Source organism: Aythya ferina (assembly GCF_964211825.1).
Source record: "Aythya ferina genome assembly, chromosome: 1".
Taxonomy (NCBI): domain Eukaryota; kingdom Metazoa; phylum Chordata; class Aves; order Anseriformes; family Anatidae; genus Aythya; species Aythya ferina.
The window spans coordinates 146,828,758-146,850,989 of NC_140296.1; the positions used below are offsets into that span (position 1 = coordinate 146,828,758).

The following is a 22,232-nucleotide window of genomic DNA, read 5'->3' on the forward strand; positions in this document are numbered from 1 at the left end:
TAAAGGTGTCTTGGGGCAAATTTAAGCTGTACATACAAAATATTAAACTTGTTTTACTAGATCTAACTGTAGAGCGTTTGGGCTTGCTCAGATTAGTAATACATACATAGTAGATCTGTCTGTGCTATGATACCGTTTCAGAGGATTAAAGGGAACATAAACTATTACGGTGTCCCGAGTTGTTTTTATAGGGAATGAATTTGAATAGCTTTCTCCAACCTACCACATTTTAAATAAGCTAAGGAGGTTGTTTAAAAAGTGAAATGTGAGGCAGATGTCCAAAATCTGCTTATTGCTATTCCTGATTTACCATTAAGAATAAATTTCGTCATAGTGAAATTCTGCTAGCCTTTAGGTTTTTTTGAAGGTCATCATTCTGAGTTTGCTAAGTGTGACTCCATATGCTAAAGGGGGGAAAAAAAGAAGTTAATTACAGAGAAATAAAATGGTGTAAGTGATTATCAGGATAGCTCTGCATGACCACTTCTTTAGATTCTTAGAGATTCTAGGAGAAGCTGTGGGATGGCTGACCTTGAGCCTACCTTTATATATCATGAATGTCAGACACTGAGGGATATCTGCTCCCTTCTAAATTTTGGACTCGAAGCTTCAGTGTGTTTATGTGTCTGTCCTAGCAGTTTGCTGTAATTATTAAAAGAAATCAATCTGGCTTCTTCCCTTCAAACTTTTTTTTTTATTATTATTATTTTTTTCCTGTAAGTTTCATTTATTTTGTACTACTTCTGCTTTTATCTGGAAGGGAAAAAAAAAAAAAAAGAATTAATTGCCTTTTCTCCATCCTTTGCATACAGCTTGTAACAGAACATGCCTTTGAAATTCCAGACAACATTAGGCCTGGACATCTCATAAAAGAGCTCTCAAAAGTGATTCGTTCTGTAGAGGTAAGAACAGAGACAACCCTAAAGTCTGCAGGAATAATCTTTGAATCAGGGCATTCCATAGTAGCTATGCATTCATTTGACCTTATTCACCTCTTTATTTAAAGTAAATATTTATTGATATTTAATATATTTTCTCATAGAAAAATGAGAAAATTTATTTTCTCATTTTCTAGTTGAAAATCAAGAGGAAAACTGTTGGAAATACAATGCTTTTGTTGTCTGAGATAAAGAAAATGTGTAACAAGGGTGTTTTATGTAATTAAAAAAAAAAAAATCCACAAATTTTAATGGTGAAACTATTTGTAGATCAGTATTTCTAAAATGTTACCACTTATAACTGATAAAATTTCATGTGGAATTCTGCTTGTATTGCAGTCTTCTATTCCCTTGTTTGTTGTGATCTGTTTGTCAACTCTTTTGCTCTTTTTTTGCCCCCTCTTACCCCCCCCCGCAATGTTTTGCTCCTTTACTATTTAATATTGATTATACTGAAAACTCCTACATTTGTCTATGGAGAGAGGAGGTCTGAAACCTGAATAGTTATCTATTGGGTACAGTACATGTATACGCTACCTCATATGTCAGTGCTGCACTTCTGTTATGGGGGAGGTTAAAAGCCCCAATTGGGAAAGAGGAACTGTGTAACTAAGGCTTGTATGGCAAGTCCATAGCAAATATGTAGTACTTCACTAAAAGGTCTAAAAATTTTATTTGTATAACTTACATTCCATTAGATGAGAGGGAAGCAGCACTTAAATATGTGGATTTGTCCCTGTGTGACTGTTCTGAAATATGCCTTTTTAATTAAAGGAGGAAAACAACAAACCAGTTAAAACTCAGGGAATTCTCGGTGTGTGTGCAGCGTCACGGTCTTCACATGAAACAGCTTCTCCTCACCACTCCAGACGAAGGGTGAGGAAACTGCGAGACCATGCTACCAAAACTCCTTCCAACCTGGACATCTTGGAACTCCACACAAGGGAGGTACTGAAAAGGCTGGAGATGTCACCTTGGGAGGAGGCAAGTATTATGTTACGTGAAAGAAAAGCAAAACCAGAACAGAAGAAATTTCTAACCTTGTTGAAAGGGAAAAGATTTAAATATGCATAAAAACACAGGCTACTGCTCTTGGCTATATGAGCCATGGGTAGGTCTTCAATTTCTTTCTTTCAGATTTTCCTGATAGAAATTTCTCTCTTCCTTGATACCTTTTGTGGACATTCCTTCAACATTTTGGTTTTGAAAGTGCCCTGAATCTCACCTACTGCAAGTATAGTTTTTGAAATATGACAGCTGTAGCTGTCAAATCCTACTTTGAATCAGTTCTGTTCAGAAAGGGAGCTTGCAAAGCCTCAGCTCTGTGAAGCTCTAGGCCAGACTTGCTTCCCTGTGTGCTTTTAAGTAGCTGTATGTTATAGTTCAATTACTGTAATTTGTTTAGCCTCATTTTTCCTTCATGCTCCTGTTTCCTGCATGACTATGACTCCCTACCAGAAAGCCTAAGGTAGCCTTTGGTCTCCGTTGTGGGACAGGGAACTGTGTAGTTGTATTACACCAGCATCACAGAGAGAATGAGTAGTCTCTTGAAATGTAGTCTCTTGAAGTATTATTTTTTTCAGGTTTGATGACGTTATTTTCAAAAAACTGAAGCAGAAATGGGAAAAAGAACGTAAATATGGAAATAAGTAATTTTCTGAGAATAAGAAATGCAGATGAATGTGTTGACTGTGAATAAGAGGCATGCATTTAGGCCCCAAAGAAAAGAAGCTGAGCTTGAAATTTAGCACAAATAGTTGACCTGTGCAGTTCACTGCTACAAGCTGTTTTTAAAATAAAATGTTTAGGAGTATTAGTCATTGCCACTTAATGTAGAAAAATACTGTTTGTAATTGTTTTAAAGGTAATTATACTCTTACATATTCTGTGTTTGGCACATAAGTCTATCATTGATTATTTCAGAGCATGTGTCAGACACAGGTTGCTTTGAGCTAAGAGGGTTTTACTTATGGCAGGTTACTTTCCATAACAAACATTTTGCTGTCCTATGAATAAGTTCGGGAACTAATTCCAGAGACTAGATGTCCAGTCCAGGAGTTGTTTTATCAGTCCCTGCCCCAGCTTCTCCAAAGACAACCCTAAAGGAGTATTATAGACATATTGTAGCTATTGCAGGTGGTTCAGGAGGCTGTAGATGATACAAGGAAGAAGATGCAGTCTGTTGTTTTTTTACATCTGAACATATTTTTCTTGAGCTTTCTTCAGTTGGTGATCAGAAATGTGTAACTGTCCTGGTGTTCAGTTTAAGCTTTTGTGGAGTGCAGGAAAAACAATTTAATTTATAGAAATAAATAATAAGCAACATTGCTTTTACTTCTTTAGGATACAGCAAACTCGAAACTGAACGGGAGATTTAACAAGCCCTTTCAGCCATCTTCTACAGTACCTGAATGGCGAACAAAAGACAATGATCTTCGCCTTCTGCTGTCAAATGGAAGAATAATTAGGTACAAAGCGTTGTTTGTGGATCACTTGTTCCTAGTCATTATGGACCAGAGCATGCTAATTTTTTAGTAAAAGTATTTTTTTTTCTTCTGTTTGTGAAGCTCTAAGTTCTCTCTTACAAGTAAGATTCGTGTTAGGAGTATAGAAGGAATGTGTTGTCTATTGTGTCTGCTGTCCCCTAGTGGAGCCACAGTTACGGAGTGAAGAGAAGGAAATGCTTTACATGTTCCTTTGCAATGGCATTTCATTCGATTGCTCAGTTGGGTCACTAAATTAGAGTGATTCTGATTAAAAATATTATGATGTCAAACTTTGCATCTTTATGGTAGTGACAGTTGTACAGGGAACAAAATGGAAATACGTGCAATTCAGAACAAAGAGATGAGCATAAGAGAATGTTACTGTTGCTATCTCAAGGGTGACTTATAAATAATTAAGGAAGAGAAGACAATTGCTTCAGGTTTGTAAGAATAGTATGTTGTTTTTCTTGTGAGACAGAGATGAGAGACGCCCATTTACAGATCGAAGTCTTTACACGGCAGATAGTGAAGATGAAGATGACAGAACAAGGTCGAAAAAGACGACTGTTAAGAGAGAAGTCCAGACCTCAGGATTTGAAGGAGGAGGGAATACAGATGCCCAGAAACCACTGAACAGTAAGCTTCTCTTTCAGCCTTGTCAGTTCAATGTTTTGATGGTCTTGAGTAGGATGTAGTTATTATGAGGTCTTACTGAAATTTTACCTAAGTATAGAGAGGATAAACTAATAGATCAGTGAAGTAGCATTAAATTACGATAATAGATTTGACAAATATTATTGGTCTACTGAAGAAGCTAACAACAGCATAGAGTTGAAAGGTAAAACTCATCTTTTTATGTTAGTGCCATCTTGAATACTGTGAATACAGCATCTTTCAGAGTGGATGTTTAATTGGTGTTCTAGATGAGCATTTGAGTATAAGATATTTTTTCATTTTGTTTTGTTTCATAATATGAGTGTGGATTTTTTGACCAAAATTGCTTCATATCATTCGCTGTAAAGAATAAAAGATAAAATGCAGATAATTTCAAGCCCAACTCATCTTTCATTTTTCTGTTTCATTTGGTGATTACATACTTGCTCATACAATTTTGTATGTTTTGCTAATGAACAGATTTATTCCATACAGGCAAAGAAACATAACTTAGCATTAATAAAATCTTACACTTCCAGCCTTTGCAGCTGTGTGCAAGGTTGGGGGAGAATTTATCATTATTCGTATGTAAAAACACCTCAGTCTCTTTTTCCAATACTTCATATCTAAACCATCCATCACTAGGAGTTGATCTTCCTTGGCCTTTCTCTAGCCTCAAGTCTTCCTGCCAAGTGTTCAACACTGATGATTACAAAATGTATTAGTGAATTATCAATATAGTGTACCTGTTTTCAGTGCTTATTTTTAATAATGCTATCTGTGTACAGTGACAAGTTGGTTCTTGACATACTTTCTTCATCTTTCTGTTTAATTATAAAAGTCACATCCTTTCACAGTAGAGCTTACCAAGGTTCTGAGGATATGTATTAGGAAACTGAGGTCAACATTTATAAGATAACAAGACCCCTCTAGAGACTTGCAGTTCCTTTGGCTTCCTGCACATCTGTAACAACATTTATGAGTCCATTGTCAGCCTGGATAAAATATTTAATTATTTTCACTAACAAAGCAATTTGTAATCCCTGTAGACTCTGCTTCCAAAGGTCACAGAGGACAAGATTTTTAAATCTGTAGAGGAAAGACGTCCCTTGTGTGCTCATGAACCAAAAAGGCAAATGGCTAGAGTGAAGGCTAGGTATAATGTTGTGTTATTCCACTTTAAAAATTAAACTAAGTTTTACACTCGCATTGAAGATTAAATCATATACAGAAATTGTAGATTTTTTTCAGTCTTTGCTCTTACTTGATACAGCTATAATTTAGCAGTTTGCATCTAAATCTAAGAAATGTATTTAGGACAAAAAGTGAATGTTCAGATTGTTCTTCTAGAAATTGAGTACTCAGGACTTTCACTAATGTTTGTAATTGAATTATGAGAGTCTTCAGGTGACCCTATTAAGGGAACATCACCTACTTCTGGTTATATTATTTTGCTGTAAGTGAAGGTTTGCAGAAATGGAGAAATTTTTCTTCTGAAGAGAATTCCTTAACAGAACAACCTGTTTCTATAACAGGCTGCTGCCTTCCATTGTTCTTACTGGGATTTAGGCCAAGAGGCAAAGTCTACAGAGAGATGCATTGCATTCTGTTCATATTGCATTCTGTTTATGTAGCTGCATATTGAACTGTTAAAAGCAAAACAGTTTAACTATACTTGTCTTTGTTTTAGAGCTAATTTCTGATCTGTGTTAGTACTTAATATATGGTACTTGTTTCAGTTTCTTAGCTGAGACTTTTAAAAAAGCAACATAAAACTTCTCAAGTGCTTCTTTATCCACTAGCTTCTTGACAAACATTCATAAACTTGTTATTTTATTTTTTTTTTTTTTACTGAGTCATAGCTTTTGTTCAAAGTATATTTGCTAGATAAGCTGCATGTTATAGTATCCCATTAATTTGTACTTTACCAAGACTTCAGCCAGCAGCATGGACGCAGGTATACAGTACTGGATGATTCTGAACACCTACAATTTGTGGTTTGGAACATAAGCTGTCTTAAAAAGTGAATACTTGCAAGAGCAGTTGAATACTTTGTATTCAAGTTCCTTCAGCACTTACAAAAATAAACCATGTGGACTACTAGATGGGTAGATTTGATAGATTATTGTGTCATGTGCCACTGTTTTTGATGTCTATTTTGACACTTCATTCTCTGATTGTACCTTATATTACTACTAGCAAAAAGTGTCTAAGGTTGGTATTTCCTTTTTACCCCTTCCTTTCAGTGTGATGAAAACCAATACATGTATATTGTGTATCATCACAATAATATTTTAAGCTTCTGTGACAGGTCTTCATTTTAACTCCTGATTGACAGCTCTGCAGTGACACAAAACATTCAGAACATTGCTAGTGAACTGGGATGTAAAAGAAAAATTGCAAGTAATACATAAATATTGCAACGAAACACATATATACATTTTACCTTTAAGTCATTTAATATCCTCTGGCTTCTATGATGAGTGTTTCTCTGACTGGTCTTATTTTAAAAGAAGGAAATTTCAGGTTTAAAGAGTCTAAGAATGATACTGAAGATTACTTGTAATCTGTAGAATTGCAACTAGTGAAGCCTACTCCATTCTTCCTGAGACACGCTTCTTACTCCAGTCTATCTATACAAAAGCAGGAATAGACTGAGGTGTTTCTAATTGTCAGTGTTGCCCTCTGTGAGGCTTGTGTCCTGTGAGAGAGAGAAAAGATGTGTGCTCCTGCTGCACGATTTCTCTTCCACTGGCTTCATCCAGTGAGCCAATTTACAAGGCTATTGGTCAACAGTAGACAACCCAGAGTTTGAGGAAACATGAGCCAGATCAGTATGGGGTTGTGCTTTCTTTATAAAGATCAAATGTGAATTTTGTGTTCTTTACTTCCATCATAATTGTTAAATATTACTTGTAATAAATGTTGGGTTTTATATATGTATTTTTTTTCTCTCCTTAGTGTTCTTTGAAAGTGTGAAATCAGAACTCAGGAATGGATCCTCAGAGTACTCTGATATTTCTGATTCAGAAGAATCTGAGCCTGATTGCACTACACAGGTATAGCTAGAAGAAGTCACAAAAGTTAACAAAGCAATTAAGTATACTTTGCAAACTTCAAATTTATTTGGGCAATAACAAAATATTTAATAAAAAATATTTAATTCTTAAAATATTTAATTCTTGTTCAAGACACTATTTCAAGCTCTACCCTTCTGTCTCATTCTTCATTTTTTTCTAGTACTGAGGAAAATGGCAAGATGTGCCTTTTGAGCCAAATATTATAATCTTGTTTACCATTAATGTGGGGTTGGCAAAGGATGACCCTGCTCTGGAATATGCAAAGGCTGAGAAAATTTAGATAATAATCACTTTGTTCATTTCTTCCATAATAAATGTAACTTTCATCATTAGAATTATAAGTGTCTACCATAATCGTTTCAGAGAATAGTTAAATGAAAACAATCCTATAAACCTTCGATTTTTAAATAACCTTAACTGGCTAAACCCTAATGAGGCGATTTAGACTGCTCATAAATGAAGATCTTCCATTTGAATGCCTAGACCATAGTGATTTCTTTACAAGTAAACTAAACACTTCTGAATACAACCATGTAGCCATCTTTGGATCACTCTCATTGAGTAAAATGTTTTGTATTAATGCAACTGTTTTCTTATTTTTTACTATATCCTGCTTTGTAACTGCTAATAATATTTAGCATAATAATTTTTATGTTTTTTTGGGGGGTAATGATATATCCAAAATGAAGCATCTTAGTAGTTCCTGTAAATACTTTTTGTGTTTTCATACTATACAGAAGAAGATCTTAGCAAAACAAGACAACTTTTTTTTTTTTTTTTAAATTAACATTGAACTGTAGTTGCAGTGTGGTTGCTCATGTATGTCACTTTACAAGTGTCAAGGATTAACAAGATGCTCTTAGGAATGTAGCTATTGTTTAAAAACATCCCTTGGCGATCTGTTGCACTGGCTTAGTCATTCCAGTTATGTTTTGATGGCAGTGATAGTGGTAGCAGTCCTGAAGGATTATGATTCCTCCACGTTTTGATCTTCCACTGTGAAGCCTTTAATTGACTACTATGTATAGTCTTTGGCTTGAAAACAAGTGTTATTCTCTGTACATGTTGTAAATAATTAGTCTGTGTTACTGTTAAGATTGTATCTGTTGTAGTTCTTGCTTCACTTAAAGTTAGGTTGAGATGCATATTGCTGCTCCACCTTTGAGAAGGTTCTGCTCATACAAGATGTAATCTCTTTGGGAGTTGGAAAGCCCTTCCATTCATGGAATGAGGCTTTGCCACTGTAAGAGTGGCAACAGCTGTTATATCCCTGTTCAAGGTGTGCTCTGGATTTACCTGAGAGTATCTGCCGTGTATAGATTTGCTGCTGATGGAAGTTACCTTGCATTTGTGAGAGCAGGAATGAGAAACTGTTACCTGGGACAGCATGTGTCTCATTAAAAGTAATAGGCATCATTCTGGGCAGCTCCTTGGAACCATAGTTAGTATTTTTTCCTCTACTTCAAATATAGAAGATAAAGAGTAGTCAGTACTCTCTTTAAGGAACTTTGTGCAGCACAATAATTTGTGCGCAGTATAATATATGTAGTGTTTTCTGGAAGAAATTGGATTTGGAGATGCTTGCTTTATTACTGGGGCATGTAATCACTCAGTATTGCAATACTTGGATATATAACATCTCAGTAACTCTATTCAAGTTAATTGCATTCTGATTTATGCATACATATATATATAAGTGTATATATATATATAAAGATGGACCCAGAACCTTTAGATTTTTTATTTAGCATATATTACAGTAGCATCTCTATTTTAGGAGGCATGATGACCTTTCAATGTGCTGTTTGCTCTTGTTCCAGCAGAAGGATTCCTCCACAGAGGAGTCAGAAAGCTCAGGTGATGAAGAGAAACAGGAAGTAACATCAAATTTCAAAGAGGACTCTAAGGTTACAAGAGACCTTTGTCAAACTACTCAGAAGCCATCCAGAAATGAAACTCCCAATAAAAAGTAAGAATATTGTCTGTGTTTGTTTATAAATTACTATTAGACATGTTCATTCAAATATTTATGGTTCTGCTTTATATGAATGCAAAAATCATTCCTTCGGAGAAATATAGGATTCTATTTTTTACTGCTTAATACTGGTGTATTTTTCTAGGGAATGTCCTACCTCGACAAGTACAGAAGAAGACGCTATTCAGGGCATGCTTTCTATGGCAGGATTGCACTATACCACATGTTTACCAGGTCATACTCAAAGCACAGACTGCACAGATAAAAGAACCTCTCTTCAGGAACACAGAAACTATCCCAGAAGTAGGCATAAAGACAGACAGCCATCTCAGAGTCACAAAGCAATGGAATGTGGTAGGTACCTGAATTAATTATGCTGCTGCTCTCTGCTGTTGAACAGACTGCTCAGAAGAAGCATTTAAATATTTAAGATCTGTAGTCAAGCTTTTAAGTAAACCAGACATCTTTTTAAAAGGTGGGCTTTTTTGGTTTAGTTCTGGTTTTGTTATAAAACGTAAGTTACTTCATAAAACAGTGACAAAGTTAGCTTGAGAGGTCATCAAAATGCATCTACTGAATATTGCCATTTAGAAGTTTTGTGGCATCCTTACAAGAGTGAGGAAGTTATGGCTAGACAGAAAGTGTAATCTCCTTCAAAAAGGATTGACAGCATCTACATAGTTGCAACTTTCACAGCATGTGTGTTACTTAGATATCAACAGGAGTCTGCTGGATGGCTTTCATGTATTTTGGAAAGCACAACTGGCTTTACTCATGAAATTCTGCTATGAATGCAGTGTGTTAAATGAGAATCTAATCTTGAAGAGGAGAATTCAGAAGTAACTTTCTTGTCAGAGGCATTTTGATGTCTCTGTGCCTGTGGAAAACAGGCATCTGTTAAATGAATTTTGGGAATGACAGACAACAGAACATTAACACTAATTCCCTCAAAGGAATCAAATTCAGGTTTTGGAACACAGAGGAAAAAGTAATTATGTGTGAAAATTCTTTGCATGAGAAGGAAATGGAAGAGGATTACAGCTTGGCTCATGTGAAACAAACAGAAACCCACCAGCAAGTAGGGTGTTAGGTCAAAGTACTAACAATACATTAGTTTTTTGTTTAAGTAGAAAACAGAAAAGCCTGATGTGATGTCATGGCCAATGTTCTGGTACCTTAAGCTGTAGGTCCTTAAAAACCCACCAATCAAGTAAATAAAATCAGAAAATAATGAACAAACAAAATGCAGACAACAACAAAAAACAGCAACACCCAAAACACACAGACATAGACAGTGTGTTACTGTCTTTATACCTTTATTAAAAATGTAGTATCTAGGTTACTATCATTGTGGTAGGTTTACTTAGGCCAGCAGCTATGCACCCACACAGCTGCTTGTTTCCTCCCCCTGCCCTGTGGGATTGGGGAGAGAGCAGGAAAAACAAAAGTGGGAAAACTCATGGAGAGAAATAAGGATAGTTTAGTAAGTGAAAGAAAGAGAAAGAAACAAGTGGTGCAAAGGCAGTCACTTACCACCTCCCACAAGCAGACTGATGCCCAGCCAGTCTCTCAGAAACAGATGTGAAGACAGTCTTTGCTCCTGCTCCCTCCTCTACCCCAGTTTTTATTACCAAGCATGACATGATATGCTAGGGAATATCCCTTTGACCAATTCACGTCAGCTGTCCTGGCTTCATCCTCTTCTGGTCAATTGCTTACCCCTAGCGTCCTCACTGTAGGAAGGCAGGAGTGGTAAAAAGAGAAAGCTGTGACCCTGTCCAAGCACTGTTCAGCAATAGCCAAGACTTTGGTGTGCTGTCAATGTAGTTTTAGCCCCTAACGTGTAGAACTGTGTAGATTGTTATGGGAAAAAAAAATGCAGCTAATGTAGTATATATATATATCACTGGTGAAGGATATGAAACTGCGTAACTCTTAGTGTAGCAATATTTTGCAAAATCTTTTGGTTTCATAGTATTCACCTCTAAATTTGAATTGAATTGTTGTTTTGGAATACCCTCAATTTTAGAAGCTAACTGAATAGCATGTTATCAATGTGGACACTTCTAGTATAGGCCTGTTGGCTTAGATCTTGTTCCATATGTTGTTTGTGAGTAGCCCATCAGTGCTTAGAAAGAAAACACTGCCTGTAAAGGAAAGACAGTCTTGGTCTTTTTATGAGCTACCTATGAGACAAAGCCGTGGTAGAAAACTGAACAGTGTAGTGTAGCAAAGGAAGTAGAATGTCCTCAACGTCATTGCTTTCAAACTTGAATGATTGTGTTTGTCTGACCGTCTTACAGAGGTATATAAATCTTTAATTAGTTCTATTTGTATCGTGAAATTGTTTTCCCAATTTAGTGTGTAGAACCAAACAGATTTGACAGGAAAAGTCTAGGAAAAGTTTGCCATTATATTTTTCTTTCTTTCTTGTCTTAATTTTAAAGTTATTCAAATGTATAATTGATTTTGTACTCCCAATTACTGGCTTCAAAGTTTAAGCTTGTTGAAATTCTCTTTAGGTAGGTCTGTGAAGGAAGAAGAAAGACAATTGGGAACTTCAGCATGGGCTAGACACCTGAATGAAGCCTCGAGGATTACCCCTCAGGTAAAGCAATATTTTAAATGCTTTGAGCATATTTTTATAGGAAAAAGAGGTTGCAAAGTTGTAGGGACAGAATGTAAGTATGATGGGATAGGTCTTTACATACTGCAGAGGTGATGATAGATGTTTGTGGTGCTCATAACTGAGGATTGGATTTCTGTCATGGTCTTTTTTCTTTTTTTCTTTTTCCTCTCAAACTTTCTTCTGTTATGATGGGTAGTATAAAGATGCTTAGTACAGTATCTTGAAAAAATAAATATATTACAAAATCTGAATTTGCATGCAGTCTAACTGGGAAAGAACTATATTGTTTACTTGTTACTCTCAGCTAGAGCCATCAGAGCAAGTGGAACTTGTCAATAGCGTTAACAGTAAATAAAGAAATTAATAATAATTTGAAAAATGCCTAGGAAATTGATACTACCAAACTGATAAAAACCCAAAAGCCAGCAGGTAAGGATATTTTTGCTTGCTGACATCCGGGTAGAATCCAGCAAGGAATGTATAAATGAAAGGTTGCTTGTCTTATTCTCTAAAATCGTTTTTTTTTTTTGTTTGTTTGTTTGTTTTTTAAGTGTCTCTCTTTCTAAAGCTGTATATGCTAGAAGTATTAAGAACAAATCAAGTTACAAAATAGCAGTGCTGTTTAATAACTGTATTTTAACTGCATGCTTTTTAGTTTTTTTTTAAGAACATCTAACTACTTAACAGTCTTTACAGTTGGTGATTCCCTATTTAGTGTTTGTTGTCCCATCAGCTGGATATTGAAAACAAACAAGTTACTTGTTTGAGTAGTCAATGGTTATGGCATGGTTTGCTGTAGTGGCCAGTTTAATTGACAGCAATTGCATTTGTTTTAATTACTGCAAACTAAAATCATAAAGTAGAAAAATTGAGTATGCTGGTATGTGTAATTAATCTATAGCATTGTCCTTAAGTGAATATGAAAGAGCTTGCACAGAGATATTATACTGTACTTATATTCTATATCTTATTTTTAAGAGGAGTCTGGCCTAGAGGAAATGATGGAATCATAAAGTGGTTGGACACTGGTGACTCTGGTGGAGTTGCATCTTGTTGCATCTTCTTTTTTAAAGATATAGTAGTGGGATTAGAAAAGCTGTAGTGAATTTGAATCCAAAGGCTATTAACTTCCACTTTTTTCATTTCATTCCCCCCCTCCTTTCCACACCAGGATACAAATAAGACACAAAAATATATCAAGAAAGAGGGTGCATCAGAGGCTAATCATAAAGTTCAGGAAAACCGAAGTATAGTCCACAACAATGGCCTGAGTTTTCAGCATGGCAAGTATACACGAGACTCCAACCTAATGCAAGGAGAATGCCGGCTGAGTGATGGCAGCCTTAGCCCTGACAGGCCATATGGTGAAACGTCCTTGTCTATACCACTTCACCCAACGAAGAGGCCAGCATCAAATCCACCCCCTATCAGTAACCAGGCGACAAAAGGTAATGTTTATCTCTGTCCTTTTGCTAGGGAAAGGAGGGTGGGAGGTGGGGGGACAACAAACACCTGAGAAAAGAACCCTGTAAACATCAAAAATAGCTGTTAGATGCAGAAACTGCAAAGGGGACAGGCTTAGACCTTGAGGAAAAACAGAAAATTGGGAATGCTTTGGATGGTTAAATATTGGCTTAGAATGTGCGGAGGAGGGGAAAAAAGAGATCTGACTGACTGCTTGGCTAATAGAACCCGTCATTGTTGGCATTGCATCTCTGCAGGTTTATCTGTCGTGCATTCATTATATTACAGGGAACAGAACAAAGAACCACAGCTATACTCTGAAACACTGTCCTGAATCATATTTATTTATCTAAGTGAAGGTTTAAAAACTGTGCCATTAAAAACAACAACAACAACAAAAACAAACAAAAACCAGAAAATGATGACCATTCTGTTTAATTTTTACTTTCTAGTTTATTTTGCATATTTTACTCAAGGGAATAATTAACTTAACTAGAATCCAGGGAGCTCAGCTTAAGTTCTCCTCTACCCCACTCACTGCCCTTCCTTAGACTAGCAATATTTGGAAATAGTATGATAGCATTATTTATGATAATGCTAGCAGGAGTATAGGGAAAGGAACTCCTGCTGTTCTTAGAATTCTGATTCCTGTTTGCTTGCTCCAAAACAGAGAGATGAATAGCATTTTTTTGTGTTTTAGGTGAAATCTTTTCCTGCTTCACCTCTAAGTTCTTGATCTTTGTTCTATGACAATAAAAATTTGTTCTGAAATTCCCACTTGAAGTACTTGATTTATTTTTTCAGGCAAACGTCCAAAGAAAGGAATGGCAACTGCTAAACAGCGCCTTGGGAAGATCTTGAAGCTGAACCGGAATGGCCATGCACGCTTCTTTGTTTAATGTAGCTGCTACTTCTACTACTGCTGTCTTTCCTACACAGACCAGTATTGAGGTCGACAGAGCCTGGAGCTGCTGTTTTTCCTCTGCTTGAAGCAGACTTGCATGTACCGTATAAAAACACTGCCTGATGAACAACAAAAACAAACAAAAAAAAAACAAAACCCACAACCCAATGCTGCATTTTCACTGTGCCACACCTGCTCAGCAATAACCATATGGGAATGGGGAAATCTTCGGAGAGACGTGGACTGTGAGAATTAGTCTCTCATCAGGGCTTGAATATCATTTGTTGCTGGTAGTTTCTGACCTAATTCATGAGGGGAAGATAATGAAGGTGGTTTATCAATAATTTATTTCTGATAGATTTTGACAACTTTTAAATTCATTTTAAAAAACTATTTATTTGGAAGACTTTTTTTGCGGGGTTATTAATTTAGATTTAAGAATGTGAAAGTTTTTAATTGTTTTGATAATGTATGTTTGGTGCAGTGGAGAGCCACATTAATGGTGATTATTATTCTGGACTCCTAAATTTGATATTCAGGTTATAGTCTTAAATAGGGATGAGATGCATTATTAATTATTTTTAAATTAAGGCTTATGGAATCTTATTTTTTTTCCTGCTCTTTATAAGCTATTGGCTGGGCTTCTGTTGATTTGCAAGGTGCATATTCTCTGCCAGCTTGGTTATTTTTTGACCTCCTCTCTTTTATACAGATTTATTTATTTGATGGACTAGAAGAGACTCTCCTAAAGACAGAAGATTCTTCTTATGTCAGTCCAGTAGCTAACTTGCTTTAAGCCGCACCCCTTTCCTCCAAATTGGAGTGCATAGTTTTCCTCCTGGTGTGATGTTTGATTTATCTCTGATGATTTTCTTCTGCAAAAAGGCTTCCTGAAGTTGCATTTGTACAGGTTATTCAGAAGTTGGTACAAGGGAGGGAAACGATACGTCTTCTTGGAGGAACGGGGAGCTCACGTTACATGTTTTTCCACAACGCTTACTCAGTAATAACTCATAAGATACATTGTGGTCTTAAGATTTGGCATATTATTTAATGTAGCATGAAAGAAGCATTAAAATATTATTGTACTTCAGACATTTCAGTGAAGATCAGGAAGGCAAGAGAATCTGTGTTGCTTTCAAAGCTGGGCATGATAGCCAATTAAAAGTCTTAACTGGTGCGCATATAAGCGTTAAGTAGCTTACTGGTATCGGAATGATCATTTGTGTCAAGCTTCCTTCAGAGCTGATGGCAAATGCTGATTCTGAATTATTGTAAATAATTTTGTTTTTAAATTTGTATTTTTCTGTAATATAAAAATTAAATATTTAACTTTTAGGGGTTGGGGATGAAGGCAGAAAGGGGAATACTTGATTCTGGAAAAAGGGCATTTTGCAGGGTCCAGCCAAAAAGAAAACATTAATATTCTAGTGACAACGATTTTTTTTGTTGTTCTTTATTTGTTTGTTTTGTTTTGAGTGATTTCCTAAGAGTAAAATTCTCAGGCATAGTTATCCAATTTGTTGAGCTGATTTAAACTTCCATAACCAGTTTTTCCTTCCTCCATATTCTATACTGAAATAGTTTTCTCGTGTTGTAATTTAAAAACAGATTATCTTGGACTTTCCAGAATATTTGTGCAGAGTTATTTTCATATAGACTAGATTATGAATGCCTTTAAAAATTTATGGCAATAGTTCTGATGTCAGGTGGTTTTGATTGTTGCAGGGTCAAAACTTTTCAGCACTATGTTATCCTGTTTCTAAATTGAGAAACATCAAAACATAATGCAACTGCAAATAAATCGGGTAGTTTTCATGGCCTAACTTCCTCTGGAGCTTCAAAAGTATAACTTAATTTTGTTTGTTTGTTTGTTAGATTTTGCAGCCCCTCTTTAACTTTATATTGACTTGACTTTGTGTGTGTGTGTGTGTGTCTGTGTGCGTGAGTATGCATATGAATGATTTTTTTTTTAACTTTTTTTTTTTTTTTGCTAGCTATGATCTCACAAAAGTAGTTATTTTTTCCACCCTCACCCTCTGGAAGAACACCACTGGCTGCATTCAGGCTGTTTTCAGCCTTTTTTTTTTTTTTTTTTTTTATTACTATTTTTTTATTAATGCAAGCTGTTAGCCTTGCTTAGGCTATTGGGAATGGACATAACAAAAGATTTCTACAAATCAGAAGATAAGCTAAGAGGTACTCTCTGGTGCTGAAAGTGACAATAAGTACTTGCTATTCTCAGGTGCTATGTTTTCCAGATGGAAATAGTCAAAAGAGAATATTTTAGCTATCTTCTCACATGTTCTTATCAAGGTAATAAGTCAAAGAAATATACTATGTGTCAATGCTAGTTAAAATTATATACCATATAAATATACTCTGTGCTTAAGCTTGAGCAAATAGATTACTGCCCACCAAGCTTTGAAATCTGTTTTAGCTTTAGCATATTGAACCAAACTGCTTCCTTCTTGCTGGCTGTATGATTTTTAAGAACAAAAATTTCCAGTTTAGGACAGCAAGCAGATTCAGAATAGGAGGAGGAATGAGCCATCTCTCCTCACAGGCAGATTTCAGAGAACGCTAATCGGAAGTAGAAGTATGCCAGAATAGAATCTGGAGTAAGGAATTTTGAAGTACGGAATAAGTGTTCTTGTATACGTGACAGATTTATACAGAGTTTCTTTTCTGATCATCCATATTATTTATCTGTATCTTACTATTGGAAGACAGGCATGGCTGGACCCATATATATTATTTCTTCTTGTTTTTATCCTTTCTTTATTCTATTTTCTACCTTTTTTTTTTTTTTTTTTTCCAAAGTGGCTCTCCGCTGTTGTTGCTGTTGTGAGTTTATGTAATAGTCTCTTCGCAGGCTGTCAACATGCAGAGGTTCATTCCCATTTTCTTCAGATATCCATGCTTCCAGCAGATGTTAACTTTGATGTTCCACCACAGAACAAGCAATTTAAAAGAAATTGCCACTATGAGCAATATTAAAAAAAAAAAAAAGAAAAAGAAAAAAGAAAAAAAAAGTCTAGTCTCCTGGTAGCTTATGAAGAGGATGTGGTAACCTCACTTGTTTTGTGTACTTGTTTGTAGGGGTATTTTTACTGTGTTCTAGGTGAAAACACTACTGCACCAATCTTTTTGTAGATGGACTGAACCTTGTGTTGTAGTGGAGGGAAAAAGCCCTATTTTTTTTTCTTGCTGTATCACTTGGGATGGGAGAGAGAGGGGAGTGGGGAGCGCTGACATGAAAACTCAGAGAATTAAGCCTGGTATGGTAACTCGTTTTGAAGGAGGGTCTTTTTTGAAAAGTCAGTGAACTTGGATTTGATATAAAAATGTACTTTTATTTTTTTGTTGATAGACCATACAATAGGAAACGAAATATTGTAGGGGTTTTCCCATTCTCTTAAGATCTCACGTTCCTACAACTAGGAAAAATAAAAAAGAAAAAAAAAAAACAGAAACAAAACAACCAAAACATGAAAATGGAAAGACCACCTAGAAACTATATCAATGACTCTTCCAGCAACTTTCCCTTTTCTCCCTCTAGACTTGCTAATAAACCCTGGCTACAAGGTAGCCTTTAATGACCTCTGAGGTAGATTACCTATGCAACCTATAATACTCTACATGAATCCATTTTAAAGACAATTTTGAAAGGGGTAGATGTTGAGAGTTCCAATTATTGCTTTCTGATCACATGGGGAATTTTGGGGGGGGTTTTGAAGTTGTTCTTTTTTTTGGTGGTTGAAGTGCTTGTGTTACTTTTCGTAGCAAAATAAGAGAGCACAGCGTCATGATTGCCTTTTAGAAGCTTCAGCTTTCCCTAGGCTTTGCTATACGGCATCAGCTGCCTTCATCCTCACGGCCATGAAGTTGCAAATGTTGAAACTTTTTTCAGGGTTTCGGAGTTAGGGCTGGCATGAAGTTTGCTAACTGCTTTTTTTGGCGATTGTGGAGACTAAGCAGAGCTGAAGCTAGAATGACCTGGCACTACAAGCCTATAACTAGTACCCTATTTAGGCTCCACGTGCCCACCTATCCCTTCACACTCCCACCACCAAGTCTAGCGTCTTTTCAGAGTCTCATTCATGTAATACTTCCAGACCATTAAAAGCTGTTTGTGCCTCTGGGACTGAGTGAGCCTAGAGCTAACTCTGTTTCTCAGAAGAAATATAAACGGAACCCAGGGCCTTACTATTTGTGGTTAAACACGATTAAAAGCTGCGACATCCATTTTTTCCAAAAACAACCCCCGGTAAAAATAAACAAAAAACAACCAACACCCTAGTAGCCCTCTTTGTGGGAGCATGAGAGTGATAAGTCATGCAGCGGATGGGAAACACAAGTAGCACTGATAAGGAGATGCGCCTTCTTCATAGGCTGCATTTCTGTTTGGAAAAAAGGACTTTTTCTACTTTTAATATAAATTAAGCCATAAGAGTTTCATGCTGTGGGAAGGGAATGAAAGGGATCACTTTAAGAGATTATATTGATATGTATTGTCACTTCTGCTGGGAAATGTCTATTGCTGCCAATGCTTTGGCAAATCTTTTTTTAAAAAAATAACCATGAAATTTGAGGGAAAAAAAAATGGGGGGAGGGAGGGGCTAGTTCTTGGCTATATTTACTAGTTTTGTAGTAATGTTTTGCTGGCCCGTTTGTCTTTTCCTCTCCTTTTTCTACTCTGATAGTCTAATTTCTGTCCTTCCTTCTGATGTCCCTGAAAATATTAGCTTGTCTGCTCAGTAGGGGTCGGTGTATGTGTGTCTTCCTTTTTACAGAAACGCACTACTGTGTTAAGTATTTGGCTGGGAAATGGGATGCTGCAGCTTTAAGAGCATTTTTTCAATTCATAACAGTATTTCCCATCCTCTTTTGCCTGCAGGCAGGGAAAGTGTATGTACAGTATTTATTTTGTTTTGATTTTACTTTAAATTTGTAAGTTTCTATAAGTAGTTCACATTGATTATTCTAGGGGAGGACAAGTGGCTTTGTTTAAATTTGTATTTGATATTCATAGTTTCCACTTTCTGTACTTTAAAATACTGAAATTAAAAAATGGTATTGCTTATGTTTTGATTTTAGCACTCTAAAGTGTTTAATTTCTTCAGTCTTCTCATTCACTTCAGTGTAAATACAGAAAACTGTACAGAATGTGCTTTTCTAGGCCCAGTGTCTGTGCTCTTTACTCACGGCGTTTTTAAGAAGACATTTTCTGGAGAAATGTGAGAAGGAATATTCTCATACTGCTCTTTATTTTTCAAAGTGCAAATGTTGTTTCAATCCAAGCTTATTATATGGCAGCCAAATGCAATTTGTGAAGATGTGTATATTCTTTCTGAATCTTAATATAAAAGGGAGTTGGAAGTGTTCTGTGATCTGTTATATTAGCAAATCAGGAAAAATAGAGGTGTAAACTCTAAGCAGGGTGTCCAAAAAAAAAAAAAAAAAGAAGATATTTTCATGTTCTTCTTGCTCTTGGTTTTTGTTCAGGTTTGCCTCCAGCTACTGATGACTCATTTCTGAATATCTTTTTTCTTCAAGTGGTGTGCTGTTTCTGCAAGAAGCGATTTCTCTTGCACACTTCCACGTAGTTTGTCATATTCACGGATGGCTTCCCTGCTCATTTCTCCCTCCACATGTCATCTTCTGTTTTACAGTTGTCAGTGCTTCCTGTTTTGACTCCATATGGCATAGCAGTGTTTGCATGTGCGTACCCTACCTGGGGTAATTTAAACATTACCGTGTTGCAGTCACTGCATTGCATTTTCGTCCCTTGCAAATAGTGCTTTGTGCTGCTGAGCAATTTCAGTGTCATGTGTGGACAGATGCTTAGATTCCAGTGATGGTCATTTTATGAGAGCCTTAGATACATGGCGCAGCAGTGGGCTTGGAAGAATCAGATGCCAAAAAACATTTGAGCATCCTCTGCAGCTGTGCAAGTGTGCTACTTAGGCTGGCTTTTAGTTTGCAGAGAATTTATGGTTGACTGCAATGACTAGGAGATCTGTTCATGGACCAGGACTCTTTCACCACATGCTTCACAAAGAGCAAGAACACAAGAATACTGTCCTCAAACCATGTCCTGCTTCAGTTTAAGGTTTGAAAAATAGTTTTGTTAAAAAAAAAACAACAAACCACACACACAAAACAAAACAAAAAGAAACCCACAGAACTAAGTCTTGTAAATTTTGAGGATAGAAACTTCTGTGCCGTTTCAATAACAAATTTAATCTGTGTGGATTAAAAAATCATGGGGAAAAATAACTATTTAAGTACAGAGGATGAAGATTAAATATATGTCCAGCAATTAATTTCTTCTGTATTTTGACACACCTTTTACATTTTTTGAATTAATGTGTTAAGATTCATTTACAATTTGGTTAGCCAGAGATTTGCCAAAGATCTGAAAGAGCTGTTTCTCTATCAGAGCAACCAAGTATTTTTAAGTGATCACTGTGATTGGTTGAGGGCAATGCTGCAACCTGGGCATTTCCATCAGACACTCATCTGGATTTGTCACACTGAACCCACTGCTCATACTTGTTTTGGTGTTAAAATAAAGTGGTAGACTAAAAAAGTGTCTCAGTGGGACACAAAAGTTTCATACCCATATAAAAATCCATATAAGCACATTTACTCTTTGTCCTTTTGCTCTTGCCAGCTATACTCCAGAGCTTTTCTCAAATGACCGCTGTTTGGTGCATAATATGTAGGATAACACATGGGGAAAATATATGAAATATCATAAAAATGCTGCTTTAAATGCTATTTGATAGCCTTCAGCGTCTGGAGCCCTATTTCTATTAAAAGTGAGAGTTTCTGGCCTGTTTTTTTGGTTTCCTGTTTGGGGAGGATGGGTCCTTAACCTGGATTGTTCTTCCCTAGTGGACAGATGGACAGAAGGCTACCAAATACAAGAAAAGCATTGCATTTCAAAAGAATTAAAAGTGGGCAAGATACTTTTCTTGGTATCTGAAGACTGAAGTGTGCTTTTTTTCCTTCCTTTTTATTATTTTTTTCAAATCAAGTGTTCTACTGAATTTAAGGTAGAGTCGTGGTGGTGTTGTCCCTCCTCCCCCGTAAAGTGCCTACAAAGTTGGTTTTGTGTACATTTAGTGCAGGTCAATGCTTTCTCTAGAGGGCTTTCCATCACCTGCTTAAGTTGTAAAGCTATTTGGGGCATTGGCCAATTAGATAATACAGCCAGCCAAACCTTTTATTGTGTGTTTAGTTTAGCTATAACTTTGGATTGATGATGGAAACCTGAGTAGTAGAATGAATATGGTGAAGTCAATCATGCCAAGTCTTTGTTTCTATAGGAACTTTTATTTTTTTCTTTGTATAGAAGTGTTTCTCCTGGGAGCCCATGAAATTATGCTTTTACTGCTGGTAAGTAATGTCAACCGTCTTGAGCCAAAAGTTAATGAAGACCGAAACTGTAAAAACAGAATGTTATTATTCATTCTGAAATGACCAGGAGTTTTAAATACCTTTGTTTCTACAGCAGCCAACGACTAAAATATTCAATCGCAGAAGTCTCTGGTGGTCAAGATGGTGAATAGTTTCATTGCCGGAGCTCGTAGTATTCCACCTAACGGCAGGTTCATAGGACAGTTTGCTTTGTCTAGATTAAGTCTGATTTCTTTGAAGCCAATTATATTTAGTCTTTAGAATAAGTACTGCAAACTTCTAAAGAACTGTGTTTGGCTTAATAGATCTATTTATCTGTGCTGTTCCTGCTGTATTTGCTTTGGTCTTGGAAAAATTATTCCTTGGAGCATATTAAGTCAACTAAAAGAACAGTATACAAAGAGTTTGCTTGTTTGTGGTGCTTTGCTCGAAAGTTTTTCCTCATAAGAGATGTTTTATTTGCTTCATTCAATAAATGTGGGTGAAGTTCTCACCCATATGCAGATAATACACATGTGAAGAAACATTTGCCCATGAACCAGACACTTTGGTGGTAAGTCATAAAGATGTAAGTCAGCTTTTTTTTTTTTTTTTTTTTTTTTTTCTGGTGGAACTGAAAGCCAACAAAACTCTGTAACTGCTACCCTGGTCTCCTAGAACAGGATCCGTGCTGT

At 36.2% G+C, this 22,232-nt stretch overlaps 1 protein-coding gene across 2 annotated transcripts in view; it reads left to right on the forward strand.

Annotated features, from left to right (window-relative positions):
- The window catches only part of KDM7A (lysine demethylase 7A), a 63,579-nt gene extending 41,618 nt beyond the window's left edge, over positions 1–21,961 (forward strand). Inside the window, exons 11-20 of one of the 2 annotated variants that reach the window (XM_084507224.1) lie at positions 813–902; positions 1,713–1,922; positions 3,282–3,406; positions 3,903–4,060; positions 7,040–7,137; positions 8,979–9,127; positions 9,279–9,487; positions 11,656–11,741; positions 12,934–13,210; positions 14,031–21,961. In XM_084507224.1, coding sequence (XP_084363350.1) covers positions 813–902; positions 1,713–1,922; positions 3,282–3,406; positions 3,903–4,060; positions 7,040–7,137; positions 8,979–9,127; positions 9,279–9,487; positions 11,656–11,741; positions 12,934–13,210; positions 14,031–14,125 — 1,497 coding nt within the window. In that variant the 3' untranslated portion in view covers positions 14,126–21,961. The remainder of the gene's footprint in view (positions 1–812; positions 903–1,712; positions 1,923–3,281; positions 3,407–3,902; positions 4,061–7,039; positions 7,138–8,978; positions 9,128–9,278; positions 9,488–11,655; positions 11,742–12,933; positions 13,211–14,030) is intronic. The other variant, XM_084507225.1, reaches the window with a different exon arrangement.
- The last annotated feature ends 271 nt before the right edge of the window (positions 21,962–22,232 follow it).